The 26,924-nt window shown below is 36.2% G+C and overlaps 1 protein-coding gene, 1 long non-coding RNA gene and 1 other non-coding gene across 3 annotated transcripts; all 3 read right to left on the bottom strand.

Annotated features, from left to right (window-relative positions):
- Window positions 1-2,135: 2,135 nt before the first annotated feature.
- LOC140179878 (uncharacterized) lies at window positions 2,136-3,924 on the bottom strand. Its single transcript, XR_011873710.1, has 3 exons — window positions 3,193-3,924; window positions 2,376-2,478; window positions 2,136-2,286 (listed from the first exon to the last, which is right to left on the bottom strand). It is a non-coding gene; the product is annotated as an uncharacterized lncRNA (long non-coding RNA).
- Window positions 3,925-21,981: 18,057 nt separating this feature from the next.
- LOC140180443 (small nucleolar RNA R16) lies at window positions 21,982-22,069 on the bottom strand. Its single transcript, XR_011874721.1, has one exon. It is a non-coding gene; the product is annotated as a small nucleolar RNA R16 (small nucleolar RNA).
- A 1,743-nt stretch (window positions 22,070-23,812) lies between these two features.
- On the bottom strand, window positions 23,813-26,014 carry LOC140179877 (uncharacterized). The gene is made up of 3 exons (XM_072219616.1): window positions 25,557-26,014; window positions 24,540-24,878; window positions 23,813-24,352 (listed from the first exon to the last, which is right to left on the bottom strand). Exons 1-3 carry the CDS (start codon window positions 25,842-25,844, stop codon window positions 23,843-23,845), a joined length of 1,137 nt encoding a protein of 378 aa, XP_072075717.1. The 5' UTR covers window positions 25,845-26,014; the 3' UTR covers window positions 23,813-23,842.
- Between the last annotated feature and the right edge of the window lie 910 nt (window positions 26,015-26,924).

Below are 26,924 nucleotides of genomic sequence, written 5' to 3'. Positions count from 1 at the left end.
GCTTTCGCCGCTCTAGGCATTTTGAAAAAATACAGTAGCTTTCAATATTAAAAAATTACACTAATTCTTATCCATTATCTAAAAACTTGTATAACTATTATAATAAATCTTTAAATATAGCTCCAATCAAGATATTGATTTGTTGAGTTGAAAGATACTTTAAAAGACCAAAAAAACGTGTTCAGTGGTGGTTTAACTGAAAATCAATTCCATGTCCATTACATAGGTAAACATAATGTAAAATTTACATTTAGAACCATCGATTCTGCATCACACCAAGAACATAATTAGAAGTGTTAATCAGCTACTCAGCTCGTCAAACTTTTGATGACTTTTCTCTAGAATGAATTTTGAGCACCTGCTGTGTCATACAAACCAAGAGTAGAAAATTTGACTTCAATCAAAATCAGACCAACACAAATTGATTATATGTTAACAGTTAGCACTATTACTGTATGACTAAATTATTTTAGTAACGAATTTCAACCAAATCCAACAAATTATTAGTAATCAGCCTAATCTAATGTAAAGTCAATAATTCATTTCATATTTTTATATGCATTAAATGAATCAAAATTTTCTACTTTTTTTGGTATAACCCTTTTATTGCCTTATAATTTCATTTGGGCTAAGGTAGCATGTCCTGTTGGATGATGTTGGCCTTTTACCCTTTTCCTCCGAGCAGCCAAATTCTTTATTTTTATCTTTTGATATAAGTACTATAATGCTTTTTATATCATCAATGAATGAAGCATTGTTTTACCTTATTAAAAAGAATGTGAGAGCCATTCTATGTTAAATAAGTCCCAATAATTTTTATCTGATGTTGTGAAGATCAAATACTCCGCTTATTCTCCCGTTCTCCCTTTCTTACTGCCGCCGTCCTTAACTCTGCTTCAAACTCTCTGAGTTTCCTAAACCCGCCACCAGACAATGCACTCACACAACACCAATACTCTTCTTCAAACTCTGCAACTTCTGATTTCTTTTACAATAACTAATTATATACGTTTATTCTCCTCCCAGTTTTCATTGTTATTTTTTTTAGATTTTCTTGATAGTCTTTAACGATCAGTTTTTACAATCCATGCCAATTGCATATGATTACAGAGTCAAGCCATTTAGGCGTATACCTTTTATTAAATGTTTGATTACTATTGATTGTTGTATTGATCTTTTATAACAAATAACAAGTATCCAATGAATTGAGTACGGTATCCAAATGGCTAAATCAAACATTTTAAAAAAGTGTGTTATTCCTAAGAAATATTGGCATAGAAAATAGCACATTTCCTGACAATCTCAGTCGAAAACACATTTGGCATTATTTAGTGAATTGGTTCAGTTCATACCAATTTGGTATTCATAATTATGATAACTACCACCTTTTCAACCAGTTTGTAACACTTTTTTTTATTTGTTTCTTTGTTTTCACATTCAAGAAGGTAAGGATACAATGACAGGTATGAACATGTACGTGAAGACTCCAGGGCCCTGGAACCCGTTCTTCGTTTCAAGGACATAGACAAAACAACTGTTGAGTTTGTAAGACTTGTTATGTCCCACATACGTGGAGTCTCTATCGAACTTATGGTTCCAAGGCTCTTAGAGGAAGACGCCGAGGAAAGCTGCAAGCTCGGCGTCTTACTCTAAAAGCCTTGGAACCATAAATTTGACATAACAAATCTTACAAACCTAACAGTTTTGTCTATGACCTTGAAACGAAGAACGGGTTCAGAGCCCCTAGAACCTTCACGTACATGTTCATACCTGACATTGTATCCTTACCTTCTTGAATGTAAAAACAAAGAAACAAATAAAAAAGTGTTACAAACTGGTTAAAAAGGTGGTAGTTATCATAATTATGAGTATCAAATTGGTATGAACTGAACCAATTCAATGAATGCCAAATGTGTTTTCGACTGAGATTGTCAGTTTGAAGAGTGGAAGCGCAGGGCGGCAGTAAGACAGGGGGAACGGGAGAAAAAAAGAATCCAATTAGCTACCCTCTTTTTTTGGTAAGGACCTTCGAGTACTTGGGCCTTGGGGGTAAGAATATTTTTTGCACACCCCTAACGAGCAAATGGAGCAAATGGAAAGGAATCAGGTTGAAGGAAAATAGCGTTGGAGAAGAGTTAGGGCTTTTTTTTTTTTTGCGCTGAAATTAAGCCCACATCAACACATGTGTTAGTCTCAAAGTTCCCCCTATCAGAATCCCTTCCTTCTTCATCTTCATTTTTAAGCATTTGAGGCATGCAAAATCCAGGTAACTGAAAACTTGAGTTGCTGCACAACCAAATGCAACTTTTAACTAAAAATTTCCTACAAACATGAAAGAATATCGGGACGAACTTTTTATCACAACAAATTCAAACCTTTCTCTAACAGGTAACATATGCTGATCTATGATAGGTGTCCAGTTCCCGGATACGACAACGAATAATGGATTCTGGAAGGATTCTTCTCTCCAACCACAGCCTTAAAACATAAGCAATTGCAAGGAAAGGATATAGAGAATAATGATTCAAAGAAAAGATATATGAAAAAGCTAAAAAGCACAAATATTTTAAGTAAACTGGATAGGGGCGGCAAAACGGGTCGAACTCGCCGGGCCGATCTGCTCACCCGGCTAAAAAAGGCGGGTCGGGTTAGGATTTTGAGCCCGCCAAATTGGCGGGGCGGGACGGGTCGGTCCGCCAAGCAAATTAATAATTATAGAATTTTTAAACACTTTTTTTTTCATTTTTTGTTTTTATTCTTCTTTTAGTTATTACCTTTATTCATTTTATTTTACAATTTCGTATATATACTCAAATTATGTGATTTATTTTTTAAAATAAAGATGATGTTACTGACAAATATTATTTTGAACAATTTTATTGAAGTTAAAAATTAAAAAAATAGTAAAAAAATTATATTATAATTTGACTATTTTTTATTTGTATTTTATTTTTTAATTATTATTTTTTGGTTAATTTTAATGATTTTTTTTCAAAAAAAAAAAAGTCAAGCGGGTTAGCCCTCCAATCCGTCATACAGCGTGGCGGGCTAGCATTTTGAACCCATTTTAGTTGGCAGGACGGGCCGGCCCGCCCCGTTTATGAGTCGAGCTTAGGCGGTGCGGGTTAGGGCAGGGCGGGTTGGGGCTGGCTGGCCCGCTTTGCCACCCCTAAAACTGGAATATCAACTTGCCTTAAGACACTGGCTGCGATTTTCTTGCAAAGTATGTCCAGGAGCAGCAGCAGCAGACAATAGGCGTGAGAGGACAGCTTGCATAGCAGATGAATATGCACCACCATCACCTGAGAGAAACCAGATCTATTTTTCAAAATGAATGTATAAACAAGCACATATATACATCTTCCCTTTCTGTAAGCAAGATTCAAGAGTCCCAAGTCATAAACAATCATCTTTCAGATTCAGATTATGAAGATGCAGAATTAGAGAGAGCAACAACAAAAATTCTAGAATTAGCGATGAATCTAGAACACACAGAAGAAGAAGTAGAGAACACGTATCTGTGCTTGAAGTCCGTGCCAGAAGCGTCACCGTGCAAGATGGCTGGCGTGGCGGTAGAAAGCGGCACCGAGGACGCCGCCGCCGCGAAGGGAAGCCGAGAACGTTCGCGGCCCTCGTTGATGGAGCAGCAACGGTGGGAAACGTAGATCTTGACCTGGCAAGGCCGGCGATGGTGCGGAGGTCACCACCAAAGCCACCGCATCTGAACTCGCACGCGGTTGTCTTGGTCGGCGCGGACGATGCTACAAGGCTGGACAGAGGAGGCGGCGCCGAAGAAGAAGCAGCAGCAGATCTGACCATAGGTAGTGGCGCCTCGGAAGAAGAAGTAGCAGATCTGACCATAGGTAGCGGCGCCGAAGTCGGGGCCTCCGCGAAGGGAGAGCAGATGCTCGTGTTCTGTTCTGTTCTGAGATTGAAAAAGTAGGGTTAGAATGAAAGTACGTTGTACTTATAATGCTCGTGTTCTGTTCTGTTCTGAGTTGGGCCTGAAGTTGCTCTTTGTTGGCCTGCCCACTCCAAGTTGAAAGTTGGACCTGGTGGTCTGGGCGAAGGCCCGGCTTCTTGGTTCCTAAATTGGAGGGCAATTCGTGAGGCTGGTTTCACAGAGCAGCGAACACCTCCTACTCCCAACAGTGGAGGGATAATAGGCTACTGCTCTTTGGGCCCAGTATTGCCTAGTGGGCCTTGCTACTTGAACCATCATTTTTTTTTCCGTCTATTTTGAAATTTTGTGCTATCAATCATTATGTGGAGATATTGCCTACTATAACTGTCACTCTGCAAACCAAGTTGGGTTGGTCTAGTGGTTAGCTCACTAGTCCGCTTAAGTAAGTGTCGGGGGTTCGAATCCCGCCTTGTGCATGCAGCAACCCATTGGCCAGCGGCAAACCCTTAAATGGAGCTCAGTACCGCGACGGATTAGTCTTTGACCTGTCGGGTTGGGGGATACCGTGGGAAACCAAAAAAAAAACTGTCACTCTGCCTATGAGCATATCAATTATTACTATTAATTTTCTCACCATAATATAACTTTGGGATATTTACATATCAGACAATGCATGAATAGTCTCACAGAGTAGTTGATGGATGTTATAATAAATAAGTAAATCACTATTTTGGGTGTAACATATTTAATTTTCTATAAAGTACTATTTGAGAGAGAAATAAATGACATTACGATTTTTTTTTAAATAAAAATATTTATTTAGTTGAGTTTTTATGAAAATATCTTGTTTCAAGTGATATTATTTTTTAAAAAAATTATGTTTAAATTTTTATTTAACAATTATATTTAGGTACAATAATATAAAAATATTTTTTATTTATTTATAATATTAAAAAAATATTTTTAAGTAAAAAAGACTTTTAAAAAGATGTAAATTATAATTTTTTTAAAATATATTTTTATTTTTTTAATATATTTACTTTTACTTTTACTATTAAAATTTTAATAACTCAATAACACACGAATAAATTCTGATTTTATTCAAGAAAATATACAATTTTTTAAGTGACAAGCAGGTTTTTGTATTTTTTATTTTTTAAATTTAAATAATTATTTGTTCATACCCTGGCCCAACGATATAGGCCCAGATCCAAATAAAAGGCCTCACCCAAAGGATTAAGCCTAGTTAAGTACCGACCTTCACATAAGAAGTCGGTACCATCCACGACTTGCCTTAAAGAAGTCGGATGTGAGATTAGCTGGCAGATAAACACTCATTCAAATGAGTAACCGCCCCTAAAATCTCTCTAACCGCTTCATAAAGCCATATCTTAACCTCCCCAAGATAATGGGAACGGTTAATATCCTAAAGATACGGCACTACACCAACGGTGGTTATTGGCTCACCACTATAAGTACACTGACACCCCTCAGGTATCTCTAAGCCCAATACTCTCTAGACCTGCTCACACTCTTGCTAATTTAGGCATCGGAGTGTCTTTGCAGGTACCACCCCCCATTCACTCGCGAGCACAAGTCGGACGGAGCCTCCCGAGTTGCTGATCCATCCGGAGTTCTCCTCCTTCACACACTTGGGCCGCCAAACGCCATCCATTGTGTTAATCTCCGGTTACCTACCGTAACATTGGCTCCGTTGCCGGGGACCCGAGAGATCATCCATCGATGGCGGATAGATCCCACGAAGAAGGCCATGCAGAAACAGATTCTGAACAAGAGAATCTAGACATGGGTAATGACAACGGAGACATGGCCCAACATCGGGATAACGACCAACACAGAGAAGGTACCTCCGGAGTAAAAAATCCGAAGGTCAATTCCTCCGATGGGCGTGAGTCAGAAAAGAGCGGACCACCCCACGTGACCGAGCTGATGGAATTAGTCCATAGCCGCCTGGAACAACTGGAGAAAGAGCGGGAGAAACAAAAAGAAACTGAAAGGTACCTCAAAGAGGAGATGGAGCGGCGAAAAGAGTTGGAAAGAAAACTCTTACAGCTGGAATCCTCCCTCAAGAACTCCCGCGACGAACAAGAAGATCAACTCCCGGGCGGAGAAGATCCTTTCAGCGAGGACATAATGAGGGCAAAAGTTCCAAGGAACTTCAAAAGCCCTGACATGGACCTCTATGATGGAACCACGGATCCAAAGCATCATCTAAGCAACTTTAAAAGTCGGATGTATCTAGCCGATGCCTCCGACGCTACGAGATGCAAGGCATTCCCGACCACTTTATCGAAAGCAGCGATGAAGTGGTTCGATAGCCTTCCCCCGAGATCCATCACTAGCTTTGAAGACCTCTCAAGGAAGTTCTTGATGAGGTTCTCAATTCAGAAAGATAAAGTAAAACATGCACCGAGCCTCCTGGGAATAAAACAGGAGGTCGGAGAGCCTCTACGAGCTTATATGGAAAGGTTCAATAAAGCATGTTTGGAGATCCAAGACCTGCCCACAGAGGCAGTCATAATGGGGTTAGTCAATGGGCTCAGAGAAGGTCCCTTCTCACAGTCCATATCAAAAAGACACCCCGTTTCTCTAAGTGATGTACAAGAAAGGGCTGAGAAGTACATCAACATGGAAGAGAATGCAAAATTAAGGGACCTGAGTTGGCGACCTGGACCCACCTCCTCATCTAAGGAGAGGGAAAGGGAAGTCAAGAAAAAGGAAGAACTCGGTCTCGAGAGGCCCAGGAAATATCACTCTTATACTCCTCTAAAGACATCTATAGTGGACGTATACAGAGAGATCTGCAACACTGAAAGGCTGCCACCCCCAAGACCTATTAAAAATAAAAAAGGGGGAAGCCGCAGCGAGTATTGCGAGTACCATAAAATATATGGTCACTCCACCAACGACTGTTACGACCTCAAAAATGTGATAGAAAAGCTGGCTAGAGAAGGCCGGCTTGACAGATATCTCATGGAGAGGTCGGACATCCATGGAAAGACAAAGCGAGATGATATGGATAGGAGAGATCCACCACCACAGACCCCTGAGAGACATATTCACATGATCTCAGGAGGATTTGCGGAAGGCGAAATCACTAAATCTTCTCGCAAGAGACATCTTAAAAGAGTCTATCAGGTCGGGGAAGAAACACCCGACCTCCCCACCATCTCATTTACAAAGGAGGATGGGCAAGGGATAATCCCCGGGCATGATGATCCCGTGGTGATAACCATGATCCTAGCCAATGCCCACCTCCACAGAACCCTAGTAGACCAAGGAAGCTCGGCGGACATCCTTTTCAAGCCCGCCTTCGACAAGCTAGGGTTAGATGAAAAAGAGTTGAGAGCTTACCCCGACACCCTCTACGGATTAGGGGATACGCCAATAAAACCACTAGGATTTTTACCCCTTTACACCACCTTTGGAAAAGGGGAAAAATCAAGGACTCTAAGCATAGACTTCATAGTCATCGATGAAGGGTCAGCCTACAATGCCTTAATTGGCAGGACTACCCTTAATCGTCTTGGAGCAGTAGTATCAACTCCCCACCTTTGCATGAAATTCCCGACTCCAGGAGGAATAGCAACGGTAAGAGGAGACCAAAAATTGGCAAGGAAGTGCTATAACGAAAGCCTAAATCTGAGAGGGAAGGGCAAAGAAGTCCACACCATAAAGCTGGGCGGCACAAGGACCAGAGACGAGTTGCGACCCCAACCAGGAGGAAAAACCGAGGAAATACAAGTCGGTGAGGATGAAGGAAAAAAACACTTACATAGGAGCCAACCTAGGGGAAACCCTAAAACAAAGGTTGGGGGAACTCCTAAGAGCTAATTCCGACCTCTTCGCATGGAAGGCCTCCGACATGCCCGGGATTGATCCCGAGCTCATGTCCCACAGGCTCTCGGTTTACCCAGGGTCCCGACCTGTGCAGCAAAGAAGACGCAAGCTCGGCCCAGAGCGAGCCTCAATAGTAGAAGAGCAAGTACAGGCGCTTCTGGAAGCCGGCTTTATTAGAGAGGTCAAATACCCAACGTGGCTAGCCAATGTAGTGCTAGTCAAAAAACAGAATGGTAAATGGAGAATGTGCGTCGACTATACCGACTTGAATAAGGCATGTCCTAAGGACCCTTATCCTCTGCCGAGTATTGATACCCTGGTGGACTCCAGCTCGAGGTATCAATACTTATCGTTCATGGACGCCTACTCGGGATATAACCAAATCCCGATGCATGAACCCGACCAGGAGAAAACATCGTTCATCACACCAAGAGCCAACTATTGCTACGTGGTCATGCCATTCGGGCTAAAGAATGCAGGAGCCACGTATCAAAGGCTGATGAACAAAGTGTTTTCCCCCCATCTAGGGAGCCTAATGGAGGTATACGTCGACGACATGTTAGTAAAAACTAAGCAACAAGTCGACCTCTTGACCGACCTCTCACAAGTCTTCAGTACTATAAGGTTGCATGGGATGAGATTAAATCCCGCAAAATGCGCCTTCGCAGTAGAAGCGGGAAAATTTCTAGGCTTCATGCTAACACAAAGAGGGATTGAGGCCAATCCCGACAAATGCCGAGCCATCCTAGAAATGAAAAGCCCGACTTGTTTGAGAGAGGTTCAACAGCTCAATGGCCGACTTGCAGCCCTCTCCAGATTTCTGGCAGGATCGGCACTAAAATCCCTTCCATTATTTTCTTTATTAAGGAAGGGATGCCAATTTGTATGGACTTCGGAATGCGAGGAGGCGTTCCAAGAGTTCAAAAGATTCCTAAGTCAACCTCCTATCTTAACCCGACCAGTGCCGGGAAAAGTCCTTGTCCTATACCTATCCGTGGCAAACAGGGCTGTCTCATCAGCCCTGATCAGAAAAGATGAGGTCGGGCAACACCCGGTCTACTTTACCAGTAAGGTCCTACAAGGCCCTAAGCTAAGGTACCACAAACTAGAGAAGTTTGCCTACTCCTTAGTGATAGCCTCACGAAGGCTACGACCTTACTTTCAGGCTCACACAATAAGAGTCTGCATGAACCAACCCATGAAGCAAATCCTCCAAAAGACGGATGTTGCAGGGAGAATGGTTCAGTGGGCGATAGAGCTCTCCGAGTTTGATTTGAGATATGAAACTCGGACTGCAATTAAAGCCCAATGCCTCGCCGACTTCATTGCAGAATATGCAGGGGAACAAGAGGAAAAACCGACTACATGGGAACTCTATGTAGACGGATCCTCCAATAAGACAGGGAGCGGCGCAGGCATAATATTGGTAGATGGAAAAGGAACCCAGATAGAGGTTTCCTTAAAATTTGAATTTCCGGCTTCAAACAATCAGGCAGAATATGAAGCCTTGATTGCCGGATTAAAGTTAGTAGAAGAAGTTGGCGCTACAAAGGTGATGATCTACAGCGACTCGCAAGTGGTGACCTCCCAAATAAGCGGAGAATATCAGGCAAAGGACCCCAATATGAAGAGGTATTTAGGAAAAACCTTGGAACACCTCGGGCACTTTGCGGAAACCGAAGTTAAGCATATAACTCGGGATCTAAATAGCAGAGCTGACGCCCTATCCAAGCTAGCAAGCACCAAACCCGGAGGGAACAATAGAAGCTTGATCCAAGAAACTCTCCAAGAACCCTCGGTGTCAAAAACAGAAGATGAAAGAGAGGTACTTGAGGTAGCCGGTTTAAACCTCGGATGGATGAATCCCTTAGTCGAATACCTGAAATTCGACATCCTCTCCAAGGAGGAGAAAGAAGCTAAAAAGATCCGAAGGGAAGCACAGCATTATACTTTGGTGAGGAATGTCCTTTACAGAAGAGGGATATCAACACCATTGCTGAAGTGCGTACCGACCTCAAGAACCACCGAGGTGTTGGAGGAAGTACATAGTGGGATCTGCGGAAACCATCTCGGAGCTAGGTCGCTAGCTAGGAAAGTAATCCGAGCAGGGTTTTATTGGCCGACCTTGCAGAAAGACGCCACAGACTTTGTGAAAAAATGCCAACCATGTCAGATGCATGCAAATTTCCACGTAGCTCCACCAGAAGAGCTCATCAGTATCACTTCCCCTTGGCCTTTCGCAAAATGGGGAATGGACTTGTTAGGTCCTTTTTCCCAAGCACCAGGGCAAGTCAAATACTTAATCGTGGGAATAGATTACTTCACAAAGTGGATAGAAGCAGAACCATTAGCCACTATCACCGCTCAAAGAAGTCGCAGGTTCCTCTACAAAAACATCATCACAAGGTATGGAATACCTTATTCTATCACCACAGATAATGGAACCCAATTCACCGACGCCACCTTTAGAAATCTGGTAGCCAGTATGAAAATCAAGCATCAATTCACCTCGGTGGAACACCCACAAGCCAATGGGCAAGCCGAGGCAGCTAACAAAGTCATACTGGCAGGATTGAAGAAGAGATTACAGGAAGCAAAGGGAGCTTGGGCTGAAGAGCTCCCTCAAGTGTTGTGGGCTTATAGGACAACCCCCCAATCCGCCACGGGAGAAACACCCTTCCGACTAGATTACGGCGTAGAAGCCATGATTCCAATAGAAATCAATGAGCAAAGCCCAAGGGTAGTTCTCCATGATGAAGTCGGAAATGTACAGGGGCACAAAGAGGAGCTCGACTTGCTCCCCGAAGTCCGAGAAGATGCCCAGATAAGAGAAGCGGCATTAAAGCAAAGGATGACTACCAGATACAACAAGAAAGTCATTCGAAGAACATTTGCTGTAGATGACTTGGTTCTAATCAGAAACGACATTGGAGTCAACAAATCAGGAGATGGAAAGCTCGCCGCAAACTGGAAAGGACCATACAAAATCAAGGAAGTGTTAGGAAAAGGTTACTATAAAGTAACCGACCTGGATGGCACTGACCTACCAAGGTCGTGGCATGCTTGTAATATGAAAAGGTACTACAGTTAGAAGCGAACTCTACTCCCTGATGTACTCTTTTCCCAACTTCATGATTTTTTCCCAAAAAGGGTTTTTTCTGGAGAAGGGTTTTTAACGAGGCATCATAGTAGAGGCTAAGGGAAAATATGCTATCAAGGCCCTTAGTAGCAAAAGGTACCTTCCCAATTAATAAAGCTCTTTTTCATTTACTATATCTCTCTTAAATATCCTCCTTTATTTTTATATAAGTCTTTCTACGAAACGCGCCGACTTAAGCTCGACAAAACGTGAAAATCCCATGAACCGACCTAGATGGTCGTCAGGATAAAACGACGAGGTACAAGTCGGTGTAAAGAGGTTGTATGAGTTGATCGTATTAAACTCGGGAACAATCCAACTCATAAGTCGGGACAAGAACCCGAGTAGAAAAACTCGGAAATACCCCGAGTAGATGAAAAGCGCATCACGAAAATAACCTAAGTCATAAAAACTCACTAAAGCAAAGTTGAAAGGATAACAAAAGAGATAGGAAAACCTGGAAAAAGTTTAAAGGCTGTATAAAAGCCCTTGAACGAAAAAGGTTCGAGAAAACAATGAAAAGTTTTCCGAAAAGATCAAACATAACCAAAAAGCATGCACGCACAAGATAACTTAAACCCTTATCCAAAAAAGGGCATTTACTTTGTTTAAAACCCTTATCCAAAAAGGGCACGGATCAGAATATTTTGTTTACGACCTTAAAAGGCCAGAAAGAAATTGTTCTCACAACCACCAACATATAAATAAAGTTTAAAAAAGGGGGGACCCACAAGCCGGGCCCCCCATATAGCCATAAAAAGATAAAAAAGTCATTTTTTAGGAAGAGCAGAGGAACCACCATCGCCAGATCCAGGAGGAGCACCACCAGGGCCGGGAAGAGAAGCTGGAGAGGAAGTTGGAATGACGGTTGAAGAACTCGGAGCATCCTTGGGACGAGGAGGAGACTCAATAATCCTCTGCCCCCGAGTCTTCAGGTCTGACTCAGAAACGACCTCGGGGGCAGGAGGATCAACGATGGCGCCGTTAATAACAACTTTATCAGGATGTAAAGGAGACAGATCCAAGTCAGGAGCAATAACTCTGACCTGCTCCAGAAAAATCCTCCATGATTCCTCGGCGCCCTCGGCAATAGAGTCTTCTAACTCCTCGTATGCCTTCCGAGAATTGAGCAGGTCAGTCTTCACAGACACATGATCCTTGAATAAGCTTTGGTAGCTGGCCTGTGCCGTCTTCCTCAACTCCGCTTCCATATTACATTGGGCCTGTAAAGTTTTTCCTCTCTCTCGAAGGGTATCTCTCTCCTCCTTTAACTTGGCAACTTCTTTCTTCAACCTCCCCTCATGCTCTTCATATAAACGGATCCTCTCCTCCAGCTCCTCGACCTTCGAGGACGCCCCCAAGGAGCTAAGAGGAGCCCTATCAAAAATATCTAAGAGCTTGCCGCAGACCCCCGCCGCCTTAAGGCTCTCCTCGACCATGGTGGTAAGGTGGCTCCGAACAGATATATCATCCATGCCTATGCGGGCATAAGGATAGATATTCTTTCGAACGAAGGCAAGAGCGTCCGCCTTTACCTCCCCGGAAGAGCCAGATTCTAGGAGCTTGCGCTTCTTCGGATCGGGGGCAGGTCGGACGACGGGGGACGGCGGCTGAGAGAGAGTTGAAGAAGAAATCACCACAGGGTTGGAAAGAGTCCCAACATTGCGAGGAGGAGGAGGAGGAGAGATAACCCTGGCATCCCCAGATCGAGCGCGAGACTTAGCCTTAGCCTCCTGGACCCTTTGAAAAGATTCTTGAGCGTTTTTCTTTGCCATCTCTGAAAAAGAACACAAACAGCTAAAAAATCAAACATGTCGGAATATTAGGTCAACAAGTCGGGAATCCAACATACGATTAAAAACTACCTAGCTGTGACTGAACAAAGGTCGGAGACCCTTGGAGAAACTTTTTGGTGTCCAAATAGGGGGCCCTCCCCCAAACTTCTCGGAGGAACCCAACAACAGCAGCCTCTACCTCATCCAAATCATCCAAACTATATTTCTCGCAAGGGATGGCCTCCAGCCAATATAAAGGAAAGCGAGGAAGAGAGTTATCATCTAAGAAAAAGGGATGGTGGCCCTCGACAGCTTGCACTTTGAAAAAGAAATTTTTAAAATCATGGAAGGATTCATCAAAAAGGGTAAAAATCCTCCGACCTTGTATGGCTCGGAAGGAAACCCATTGTTGTTTATTATTTAGCCCGCTAAAGGGCTTGGTCATATGGAAGAGATGGAAAAAGATCTTCAAAGTAGTCGGGAAATCTAGGGCAAGGCTAATAAATTGGTAAATTTTCAAGAAACCCCAGGAGTTGGGATGAAGCTGAGTAGGGGCAACGCGGCAATGCTGTAGGACAGACATCTCAAATTCCGAAAAGGGCAGAAAGACGCCCAGACGGGTGATCATGCATTCATACATAAAGAAGAAGTGGGGGGCCATGTCGTTGGCTCTCCCATGACAAACCCGGTCCTCTAAACTGGGAACAAGCAACTCATATTTAGGCTCATCTTCCTCCGAGGTACAAAGCCGATGATGAGTACGAAGGTGAGTAATAAACTCCGCATCCACCAACGGCTCTTCCCCCAGAACAGTAACATCAACCCAATCTACGGAGGCCATTTTTTCTTTTCCTAAAGGTAAACGAAGAAAACCTACAAAAGGAAAAAAAGAAAAAGAAGAAAAAAATCAAAAAAGGTCTCTAGAGAAGAGAAAAGAGCCAAAGCAAAGCCTATCAGACTATTCCTCTACAAACCAAGTCATGCAAAGGTAAAGAAAGAAACTGACCTCTTTCTGAAAATGAAGAAGCAGAAGTCTCTGAAGCACGAAAGTATAGCGCGTACGAACAAAGAAAGCGAAGTTTGAAAGATTGCAGAAACGGAAAATGGAAAGAGAGGGAAAGTATTTATAAACATACAAAGGGGCATAATGGTAAAAACGGAACAGTCATTAATGAGATTGCACCGTTACCAAAGCCCTCAATACTTCCCCAACGGACACGACGCTTGAATTGACGTAACTGTCAGAAGCGAAGGGTCGCGAAAATCACGTCGGTTCATAAGACCCGCGCTTCCCCCGCACAAGTCGGCTACGAACCCGAGTTAAATACTTGAACCCAAACTCTAATGAGACTTTGGGCTCAAGTAGGGGCACTGTTCATACCCTGGCCCAACGATATAGGCCCAGATCCAAATAAAAGGCCTCACCCAAAGGATTAAGCCTAGTTAAGTACCGACCTTCACATAAGAAGTCGGTACCATCCACGACTTGCATTAAAGAAGTCGGATGTGAGATTAGCTGGCAGATAAACACTCATTCAAATGAGTAACCGCCCCTAAAATCTCTCTAACCGCTTCATAAAGCCATATCTTAACCTCCCCAAGATAATGGGAACGGTTAATATCCTAAAGATACGGCACTACACCAACGGTGGTTATTGGCTCACCACTATAAGTACACTGACACCCCTCAGGTATCTCTAAGCCCAATACTCTCTAGACCTGCTCACACTCTTGCTAATTTAGGCATCGGAGTGTCTTTGCAGGTACCACCCCCCATTCACTCGCGAGCACAAGTCGGACGGAGCCTCCCGAGTTGCTGATCCATCCGGAGTTCTCCTCCTTCACACACTTGGGCCGCCAAACGCCATCCATTGTGTTAATCTCCGGTTACCTACCGTAACATTATTTATAATTATTTATAAAAATATGCATAAAATAATTATAAAATTCAATTTTTAATTTTTTTAATTTGTTTATTAAAAAATTAAAAAATTCACTTAACAAAAAATTACCAAATTTAAAAATTGGAAGAAAAAATATTTCTTTAAAAAATGTTTGTTAAAAGTTAGGTCAAAATCTTATCAAAACCCCTTTGAAAAATACATTTTCCCAAATTTAATGTATTTTACTAGACAATTAATATTTAGAAACTATAATATTATAATATTATTGTGTCTTTCCTTTGAGGACTATTCTGATGGCTAAAATGGTAATTTACTACGCATATTAAATGGGTTTGGACTTTGGATACCGGCACTATAATGGCAATGCTAATGGACATTAATCCGAATACATATGTGTATTTTATAACTAACTGAATTGTTGCTAGTAACTTGTAGCCTGATGATGGAGTATATTTCAAGCAGAAAACTGGAACCAGAGAATTAATTGCAACATGCTTCCCTCAAATTCCAATCACTTGTATTGTACACATAATTCTAGATATTGATTCCTTTTTTCTCCTTTATTTTATTGTTTTTTTGAAGGCATGTTGGTTAGCTAACGGGATTTTTATTTTAATATTGAAGAGTGAATAGAATTTTACGTTAATGTTACAAAAAATGGAGACGTTGGTGCAAGTACAATATATAATACACGTATTCCACTAATTCCACTAACAATAAGAGTCTATTTATTGTAATTTAATATAGGAGTCTATTTATTGTAATTTAATATTAAAATAATATAATACGCAGTATACTGTCTTTATAAATTAAAAAAAATTGATATAACAAATTTTATAGCTTCCAAAATTTTTGTAAAACACTGTAGCTTTCAATATGAAAGGATTATACCAATTATGATTCAATATCTAAGAACTTGTATAACTATTATGACAAATCCTTTAATATAGCTTCAATCAAAGTACCATTAGTTATTGATTTGTTGAGTTTGAAAGATACCATAAAAAACCAAAAAAACGTGTTCATTGGTTTAATTGAAAATCAATTCCATGTCCATTACATAGGTAAACATAATGTTAAATGTACATTTAGAACCATCGATTTTGCATCACACCAAGAGCATAATTAGAAGTGTTAATCAGCTACTCAGCTCGTCAAACTTTTGATGACTTTTCTCTAGAATGAATTTTGAGCACCTGCTGTGTCCTACAAACCAAGAGTAGAAAATTTGACAGTTAATCAAAATCAGACCAACACAAATTGATTATAATTTATATGTTAACAGTTAGCACTACTACTGTATGACTCAATTATTTTAGTAACGAATTTCAACCAAATCCAATAATTTATTAGTTATCAGCTAATGGAAAGTCAATAATTCATTTTATATTTTTATATGCATTCATCGAATCAAAATTATCTACTTTTATTCTTAACCGATATCGTTAAAAGTTAACAACTTAACACACTCTAGCTAAATCTATTTACCTTCGATTGCTTCTTTTTTTTTTTTTGGTATAAACCTTTTATTGCTTTATAATTTCATTTGGGCTATGCTAGCATGTTCTGTTGGGTGATGTTGGCCTTTTACCCTTTTCCTCCGAGATACCAAATTCTTTATTTTTATCTTTTCATATAAGTATTATAATTGTTTTGATAACATCGATGAAGGATTGTTTTACCTTATTAAAAAGAACTAGTGTAAAAGCCGCGCGAAGCGGGGGCCAAATATTATTTCATTATAAAAATATATTGGTATTTATCCATTAATAATAATAGTTATTATTTTTAACTTAAAAAAATTCTTTTGTATAAAAATTGATTGTATAAAAATATAAAAATAATTATATTAATTAAAATATAAAACACCAAAAAATACTATTTCTATACTAAATATTTTTGACACGCATATAAAAATACAATCGTTACTAATTAATCCCATATCTAAATTATTTTTTAATTAACCAAAAAAGCAAATAAGTGAATAATTGTTAAAAAATACTCATGACAAAACAATATTTATTATAAAATATGTATGCATAGCAAGAATAAAAAAAATTAATCACTTATTGCATTGTAGTATATCTTCTTTCATCAAAATTTTGAATAAATTTAAAATATTTAATTTATTGTTTGTATTGATAACAACTACTTTTAAAATTACATTCACTTATAAAATACACAATTGTTTTTAATTAAGAAAAGTCAGTTGCATAATTCAAATTCAACTTTGGCTAACAAATGGATAACTCTAATTTTAAAAAATAGTTCTATATTATTTATTTGCAACATTTAAAATTAGCACGATAAGAGATACCGATAACAATTTACTTAATTTACTTTCTCTAGTTGTAAATGAAATACTTTACAAAATGTATTGCTTTTGGTATGTACATACATGGATTATTTGTAGAAGCTACATGACTTGTTGCTTAATTGAAATTGATTGAAAATTAAATTATGAAAGTAATCTATTACTTTTGGTATGTACATACATAAGTTATTTGTAGCCATCCATTCATGGAAATAAAAAATAAAAGAGATGATCTCAATTTTTTATTACTTTTATAGGTCCAATAACATATGCTATAGGATTTTTGACAAAATTACCTAGACAACTATAAAAAAATGTGTTGGAATTAATTGAAATGATTTAATTTCAAATCAGTTATACTACTACTTAGTAAAATGAAGCAATAAAACTCAAAACACTTAAAGTAATAACATCAAAGAGCACAAAACTTTTCCAAAGAACCAAAAGTAAATAAACACTTCCGTGATGAAGCAAGATAAGCAAAAAAATATGTATCTTCCCATCACTACCAGAATGAGGAACATAAAAAACTACTTTATGTGCTAAAAGACTGCCTGCTTTTTTTATCAATGACGAAGCTAATTCTTGAATTTGGTCATCTTTCTCATTTGCTAAAATTTTTACCTTTACTGCTGCTACAACACGTTTTACTTTCTCCATTTTGTTATCATCTATCTTCTTTATAGCATAATCTACTATTCTCCATTTTGTTATCATCTATCTTTTTTATAGCATAATCTACTATTGTGACATTCTATGGTTGATCTTTTTCCATCATCATATAAAGGTTATATTCTTTCACATTAATTAATATATATAACACACCCAAAATAAAAACTAATAATTACATTAAAAAAAGTATTCTGAGTTAGACGTTTGTTCATATACCCCTTATTAATCTACAAATAACTACTATATTTATTTCTACTAAATGTCTAGATATTAGAAAAAAAACATAGACTTATTTTCCTACCATTTTCCGCACCAGAAATTGATCCCACTGGATGTGAAGGAGACATCATATCCACATTATTTTCTTTTCCACTATATTTAGTTGAAACTAAAGCACATGGTAGCTGAGATTCACTTTTCTTTGATAACTCAAAATTCATTATAGAGTCTTTTATTTGCAGATGGTCACCAGCTAAACCTGTAGATAGTGTTTGTGACTTGAGAAAGAACTACAATCCATCTAAGGAATTACAAAGGAAATCACTCAACATTTTAGAAAATAATTTCTAGACAAAATAAGAAGAAAAGTAAACGTAATTGGCAAATTTTGCTCGATAAAAGCTACAAAAGCATGAAATTTAGTTGAAGAATTCTAAGTGAGCAACCTTTAAATATATTGTCCTCTTTGCTCTAAATTTGCTAACACATCTTAGTACAAACCCACTTAACCGCAAGTAAAACAACACTAATTCAGAAACAGAATATTACTGTAGTCAAAGGTTTTAAAACCATTACATTGCATCAAAAGGTATGGTTCCTGAAGAACTGTAGATAATAAATTGCATAGTTTCTCATGATTTGCTTCATGCACCGAGTCTTAAACTTAAAATAGGACAAAGGCAGGGGCAGCAAGTAACTTTTTCAACATGATGGTATGGTAGATCTTAATGGCCATAATTAAAGTTTTTTTTTATTAAATGATTAGACCTTATTTGAGTGTCACTAACTACTATGTACACGCAGCCTACTAACTCTCAATAATGTTTTTTATAGCTGCAGTTCAAATGGAGAAATGGTTGGTTTTATTCTCTTCCATTGAGAAAGCCAAGGCACAAAGCAAGCCAGATCCACACTCTTAACATACTCAACGGCTAGAAGACTTAAGAGTTGTATAAAAGAAACTTTAAGTCACATCACAAGCCTAGACTCTATGTATTATTAGAACTGATATATTATTCTATTAGCCATTGCCTTTAATTATTTATTAATGAATTTAAACAAAATAGAAGTCTGAATGCTTGAACTCGTGTATTCAATTCTTGTAGATGAAATGAATGATTGAGAAATTGAAATCAGTATTATTACTTTTAGATAAACTTCATTAACAAATAGAAAATTAGAAAAATACAAAAATCAGTATTATTACGTACTAAATACAAATGCACTGAGTGCCTATTACAGTAACTTATCACATCATGAAGTAATTCTCATTGCAAAAGTACCAAAAGGCTTTTATATTCATTTGTTGAATAGATCAACCGAAACATGCATAAATAAAGGGATCACAATTTAGAAACTTTAGCTAAGAACTTAATAGGAGTTTAAAAGACGGCATACCACATATGAAATAGCCAACTACAAAGCAAGGCTCCAAACTTTGTAACAAACAACATAGTACCAAATAAATTTTACGAAGAAATCCCTTGCAATTAATAATCCCAAGCCCACTTTATTGTTTTAAATAAATCTCTAGCAATCGATTTATTGAAGATCAAGTTTAGGGACAGAAAATTTTTCAACTTACCCGGTAGAAGGAAAAGATGTACGTATCGTTAAAACACCATGTTTTATTTTCAAGCTTACTGGGTCAAGCAAAAGTAATTAGAATTCTAAAAGCAGTATTTCACAAAATCTGTTTCTCCTCTATTTGTAGTAAAAAAGGCAAATAAAAATGTTTAGTTTAGAAGGGATGATTTTATTTTGAACCAATACAGTTATTATGAACTCATATAATAATTCTTCTTCAGACAAACAAAAGCATACTGCATAAGTGCATATGAAAGAACCTATCTCCTTAGCACCTTGAGTACTTATTGTTAAGAGGTCATATATATATATATATATACACACACACACTAAATCAATGAGATTTTTTCTTTTCTCAAATATCATTTGCTAAGAAAAGTAGTGATTCTACCAACCACAAATGCATTGAGTCTAATCCAATGGTTTTTCAAAAATGAAAAAAGGCCCATCTGAAAACTGGAAGATAACTTAAAAACACTAAAGTACAACATGTATAGCAAATTATACAAAGCTTTTCAAAAAGAACTACACTAAGTCAAAGGAATGAGAAAAAAACTAATTAAAATTAAAAAAAAAAACTATTTTTAGTCCAAATAAGAAGAAAAGTAATAGAATTTGGCAAATTACATGATCCTCTTTGTTCTTATTTTATATTTTTCGTGTTATCCTCCTTGCTCTAAAAATCTGGTGTTCTGGTGCCGAAACCATCACACCTTCCTCAATTAAATGGAACAACAACATTCACAACTGATATATCATTAATATATTATATTGAAATTATTAACTTTACAGTCCTATTATGCCCTTCTTTAGATAAAAGTAGTGCCTTCTAATCATCCGTTGCTAAGTATTTTCTAAACAATGATGCCTTAATCATAAGTTGGAACATAAAAAAACTAAAGATAAATTGTAAAAGTTTATGACATTATGTTGATTTCTCAAGTTACTTACAACTGAATTGCTGAAAGAAATTAAGTGAGTAAACATGCTAATTGCTTTTTAAATAAAGAACATAATCACAAAATCCTTAATGGTTTACAGTAAATTGCAAAGAGCTTCCTAAAGCATAAACATCATTACAAAATGTCCTCATTGTTATGCCATTCAAAAGCTAAATTATTACTTTTTGTGTCACTAAAAAGGAACAAATGTGGAACAACTAACCTCACCCCAGAATCACCATGATTGAGAGCAACAACTCATTGTTATGCCTTCTCTGTTTTTTTTATGTTTAATTTTTCGTTACTGAAGTAGAAGACAGGAATAAAGGTTGTAGTTACAAAATACAGTGCCCGAACACTTATCGGAACATTGCACCAGAGCTATTATTACCACACTTCTGATTTGGAATACTCATTCAAATTTTGTGTTTGAAATTTGAATTCTAACCCCAAAAAGAGAAAGAACCCGCTCATAGCCAAAATCTCCTTCTCAACTTTCTTTTATCGAACCCACCTTGTTCAGAGCTATTATTTCACGTTTTAATGTTTACATTTCACTTTTTTGGTTCACAATGTAATTTTACTTAGACGCGTGTTATTTAACTGGTCATGACACTTAGTCAATCAATTAACCAAGTACTGCTCTCCTATTATATATAGAGAGATGTGAGAACTATTCTATGTTAACAAATAAGTCCCGATAATAAATCTTTTTAATTTTTCTCTCAATCTTTTTATAAAGTGTGATTTTTTACCCTATCCTCTTTAAACAGAACCAAAAAAAAAATCATTGGAAAAGATGTTGAATAAAGAGAAATAATACTTTCCAAGAAATTTTTAAAAAAAATTGAAAAGACCATTTCCATTGTCAATTGCACTTGCTCCTTTCTATAAGTTGAGGGCTAATAGGTGAATTCAGTCATTAATTATTTCTTCTACAATTATATAATTGGCATAGTCCAAAAATTAAAAATGCTTTTGTGACTATGAATAAAGATGTTATTCTTCTGATGATATATCCACAACCATGGTAAACTGAAAAAACTTATGAACTACATAAACAAACTAAGGAGGCACATATTATTCTGCTCAGAAGTAGCAAATGATCAAATCATAACAAAGTTTCATATGTCCAGACATATTTATGCAACTTCATCACTGCAGAAACTAATAATCATTTTTGGAACAATCATGCTATGTGTCGATCATGTTTCAGCCGCAAATCAATTACTCGTATAGAATACATGTTGAAATACAATATACACATTAAAAATGTATAAAACAACACCTGCACTTATATTGAAAAACAAAGTAAATGAATCAATAGCTAATGTTTGATGTACCCATAATTTTAGTTTTCAAAAAAGATACTTCATTTAATAAGTAAAAGGATATATAGTGAACAATTATGCAGATCTTAAAAGATATTGTTAATTTTTATTATCAAAATCTCAGAAACATTCCAATGCTGGAAATGGCAGACAATCAACAAGGCATCAGTTCAGTCCGCCCGTCTGCTTTTCTTCATCATTGATTAATGCAAACAATTAATTTTGCTAATAACCATTGTATTAAGAACACTTATACATGAAAACCTCAAAAATCATATGCCAATATTAAACCATGATTAAATGATGAATCATATGGAACAAATGGTAAGATAGGAAAGGCATCAGATAATAAGCGGAGTATTTGATCTTCACAACATTTTTTCAGTGTGTAGGATAAGACAATTTTCACATCATTTGCCATTCCACAATCCATACTCTTTATGTTTCAGAATCAAATCACAAGTAGCTATTCATGCAAATTATAATACATAAGAAATAAATTTTTAAGTATTTTATTCTACATATCAAACCATATAACAGTTTTAAACTAAGTAGAAACTCCATGTAAGTTAACTGAAACATATTCTGGTGAATAGTTGACTAAGAAAATGCAAAAGACAAAGCAAATTAAAACATGAGATTAAAATTGAGCAAACTAAATATATATGGCATCAGAAAAGTGTGTTGTCAACACTGAAAAAATCAGTATATCAATAAGCGGTTTACCAAGTAATCATCACATGCCAATTTGAACAAACAATATACATATATGAAATGAATTGAATAAAATTGAATTTTGGTAGATCCATTTGACCCATGGCAATTGGAAAAACAAGGTGCAATGGGCTGGTAAGTCAACCATTTTGAATCTGTGCATCAGTTATATCCCCATTGCCATTCAAATTCACAAACATGGAGAGGGTAAAGACAGATGCACACAACAATATAATCATCACCATAACAGAATAAAAATTGAAACTTTCGCACCAAAATTTCACAATATGGAATTACCTAATAATCAATCAAAACCCTAAAAACCAAACCTGAGAAAGGAACAAAAGAAAGAAGAAAGAAGTGACGGCAATGGAAGAGTGGAAGGGGATTATATATGGTTGGGATTGGAATTAAGAGAAATCTTCAGAGGTTGGAAATGTTCAGAGAAAAATTAGGGTTTGCTGATGGGTATTGGGCTTGGGCTATTCACGTTAATTTTTTCTGTTTTCACAAATCACAATAAAACATAGTATTGGGCCAATTAGAAAATTTTTTCTTCTAAAAAAAATCTCTTCAAACGAGAAATTAGATTTATTTCTAGATCTTTACCCAAAAAAAAAAGATTTATTTCTAGATAAAAACTCGTATGCAACTATCTTGATGTAAAGTTGTTAGTTAAAAATTATTAGATGATTTGACATATTTGATTAAATAATTATTTAATAACTCACAATTATAAACTTTATATGAAAAAAATTACCTAAATTTTCACCTTATTTTAAGACAAAACAATAAAAACTAAAAACTTCAATCCAAAATCGTATAATATTATTCGAGAAATGCTATTTGTCCTTTAAATCTTTAGCCTTTATTCAGTCTTTTAATTTAAAAAATATTATTTAATTAATTTAAATACTTATTTTTATAAGAAGTTACTTGTTTTTTATAAAAAATTACTTATTTTTTAATTTCTTTTTAGAAGAAACCGAATGATGGATAATTTTTAAAGAATATCTAACTACATTGATATTATATTTCCACCAAAATGATGAGTATTTTTAAAGAATACCTAATCATTGATATTAAAGAATACCTCATTATCAAAGTAATAAACCAAACATTGCATCTTTAGAATCAGTTTCAACAAGTGAACTAAAAGTTGGTAAAAGTGAAAAACATAGATTATAATAAAACACATGAAATGAGCTTGATGGAACTGTTGTATTAGGAGAAAAATGATGATGATGATGAAAAATCAAAGATATATTACCAATAATGTGAGAGACAGCATTGAATTAAAAATTAATTTACGAAATTTTATATTATTTTATTAGTGATAAAACAGAGAGTTATTCTATTCTAAATTAAATTAAGACGATGTCTCTTTTTTGTTTAATTTATTATAAAAAGCAAAATAGAAATAGAATTTTCAAAACTTTTTTGTTTAGGAGATGAACTTTTACAAAATGATATATAAATAACTAATCTATTTGTTCCATGGCATCATGTCCCTTGTAGATATCAGAAGGAGGTAAGAAACAATCCATGGACAAACCACAAACATTAAAACCAACTTCTTCAATTTTCCATGTTTCCTCAATCTTCCTCTTGTGATTAATTTCCATGCCATACCTACATAACATAACCACTGATTTTCCACCATGTGCTATGTTGATCCCATTAACATACCTATAATCCTCAATCAAAGACTCAATGCTTGTTTCCCAAAATACAAAATCATGATCATCTTTCATATGGGATTTCATTCTCATCAATTTGTTGTCCTCAAATTTGATCAATAGCCCTGTCCTTTGACTGAAATAACCCCACATTGTGTGCCTTATTATTTCTGTCTGCTCTGTGTTTTGTGATTCAAGAATGTCTTGTGCTGCTTCTAACTTTAGTAGGAAGCATTCTTCATTGTTCATTCTTTTCTCTCCTACACATTTTGCTTCTACAAACAAGTTTGTTGTACACCTTGGATCTAATCCCTATTCACAAATATAAAATTAGATTCCACTCTCTAAAATAATAAATCACAATTTTTTTTAAATTATATATAAATATATTATTTTATTATATCCGGTTGAACTTCTGAGGCTCCAACTCTACTGATTCGGACGACAATTTTATTCTTAAAATTTGATAAATCTGACGTTGATCTAACAAGAGATGTACCTGAAAGAAGCGACGAAGTGGTCGAGGGGGACCTTTGTTTGCATGAGAAGGTTGAGAAGAAGATTGATTCCATGTTATATTGCCATCAGAACCTGCACTAACTTTGTAGCCAGAAACAACCAATTCAAAGTGCCATAAATTAGGGTTTTTTTGCCAAAGAACAAAGCCTCCAACTTCAGTTTTTCCTATTGGTTTAAGTTTAGCATCTTCTTTGCGCATCTCAGAACCAATCATCCTCACTTGTCCCACTACATACATACTTTCCATTGAATCCAATGCATCTACTCCTCCCATTGCTGCTATGTATTGTTGCACTATGTACTTTGCACTACAAGCTTCCTACATATATATTATGGCAACATAATTTATCTTCTTATTTAACAACTTTTGAGAAACTATTTATTGAATAGCGAAAATTCACGTGAAGTTATCTTAATATAAAGTTGATAGTCAAAAATTGTTAGATGATTTAACAGATTTAACTAAATTATAATCAAACAATTTTTAACTATTAATTTTATATAAATGTAACTGTACTTGAATTTTCACTTTATTGAATATATATACAAAAATATGATGTACACATTAAGATCAGAAATTAGCTAAGTTATTATATATTTGTGTAAAAATATATTTATTTTAATTCATTTTCAAAATATATAACTGTATTTTGTGTTTTAACATATACCAATGACTAATTTAATTACTGAGTTTTTGTATACGCGTAATATGGTTAATTAAATAATATATTTTTAAGAAGAATAAATTATTAAAATAAAGTTGTAATACTATAACATTTTTGTGTGATACATATGAAAAAAAATTGGGTGATGATGCTCAAAATTCTATAAAACTTAACATATTAATTAATAAATTGGTTAAGTAGTTTAAGAAAAGCCAAGAAACTTTGATACACTTTCATGATGTTACGTATAATGTTACATCAATTGCACCAAGTTGAATTCTAACAATAACATGACAAAGAATATTATATAAGAGATGAAAAATGATGCATACTTTGGGAGAAATTTTCAGGGATGTAACAAAGGTGTGATCGGATTGAACTTGTTGAGGGATGAGTGGAGAACCAACCAATTTGATCAAAGCAATGAATTCATGTTTTGAATGTGTTTTGAAATGTGAGGACTTATCAATTGAAAGTTGAGCCTTCATCAATGCTCTTAGGTTTTTCCATCGGCTCGACGAATTTCGACCTATTTTAGTCCACATTTTTTCCGGTATTGGAACTTCCAATACCGTAGCCAATCCTTTAGCATTCTCCACGTTCGGACACAACTTTCTCATTATTCAAAACAAATTAAAGAGGAATCAAAATCGCCAAGAGAGAAAAATGACACACTAAAAACATAAACAGTGATAATGAGGAGAAATCTTATGGTTTTACACAATGGGATTTTGGTAATGAATTTGGAAATGGGATTTTTGGTTTTTTGGGTGTGTGTTTTTTTGTGAGGGTGGTGTATGTTGTGATGGGTTATGCGTCGGTTTAGGAAGCATTATTAATTAATTACTATTCATTAACAACTCTTCTTAACCAAAATATAGCAAATAGCAATATTTACAATAGTTTGTTATCCAATATTTTTTTTTTTTTAAAAAAAGGCTTATACAAATATAATAAGTTTAACACATCGATACCCATATAAAGTTAGTAGGATCAACATATCTAAAATTTATGAAATTGACTTTTATAACAAGTGAATGCCTTTAAAGATGATAAATTAAATTTATGAAATTCACATCCATGCTAAAATTAACACCGTTATCTTCATTCATAGGATGGCATATATACAAGAGAATCATAATAGAGGCAATGGTTATTTTGTGCCTCTTTTGGAGGACCACCACAATAATAGGAGCAAGCATAGCATCCAACATTCCTAGCTAGGTCCATTGTGGCATATGCTTCCTTCAAACAGCAAACAATTCACAACAACGAAATTTTTTTGTAAGGTTGGTTTGAGTCATACTATAGGTTACTCTGTCTGATTTAACATTATTATATAACTTTTTTTTTTATTTGTTTTCTCTAACAATAGATTATCCCATGCACCTATATACCATCATTTCTAATTGATCTAGCTAGTGTGTGACTTATCTCAAAACTTATATCAAGTATGTATTTATATATAAATAATATTTAATTTATTTTTAATATATATTTTATGTTTTAATATATATTTTATATTAGTAACTAGTTTTATTAACTAATTTTAATGTACATCTAACATAATTAATGAGGTAATACAAAGTTACAAACACAGTGAGTCTTAAAAAAAATTAACACCAATGTTTCTATCATAGTATTGTCAACATCTCTATTTTAAATATATTTAGTTTGTATTTTTATCTTTTTGTTTCTTA

Source organism: Arachis hypogaea, chromosome 16 (genome assembly GCF_003086295.3).
Source record: "Arachis hypogaea cultivar Tifrunner chromosome 16, arahy.Tifrunner.gnm2.J5K5, whole genome shotgun sequence".
Taxonomy (NCBI): domain Eukaryota; kingdom Viridiplantae; phylum Streptophyta; class Magnoliopsida; order Fabales; family Fabaceae; genus Arachis; species Arachis hypogaea.
The sequence above is the reverse complement of the archived record's forward strand: the minus strand, read 5'-3'. Positions and strand labels throughout refer to the sequence as shown.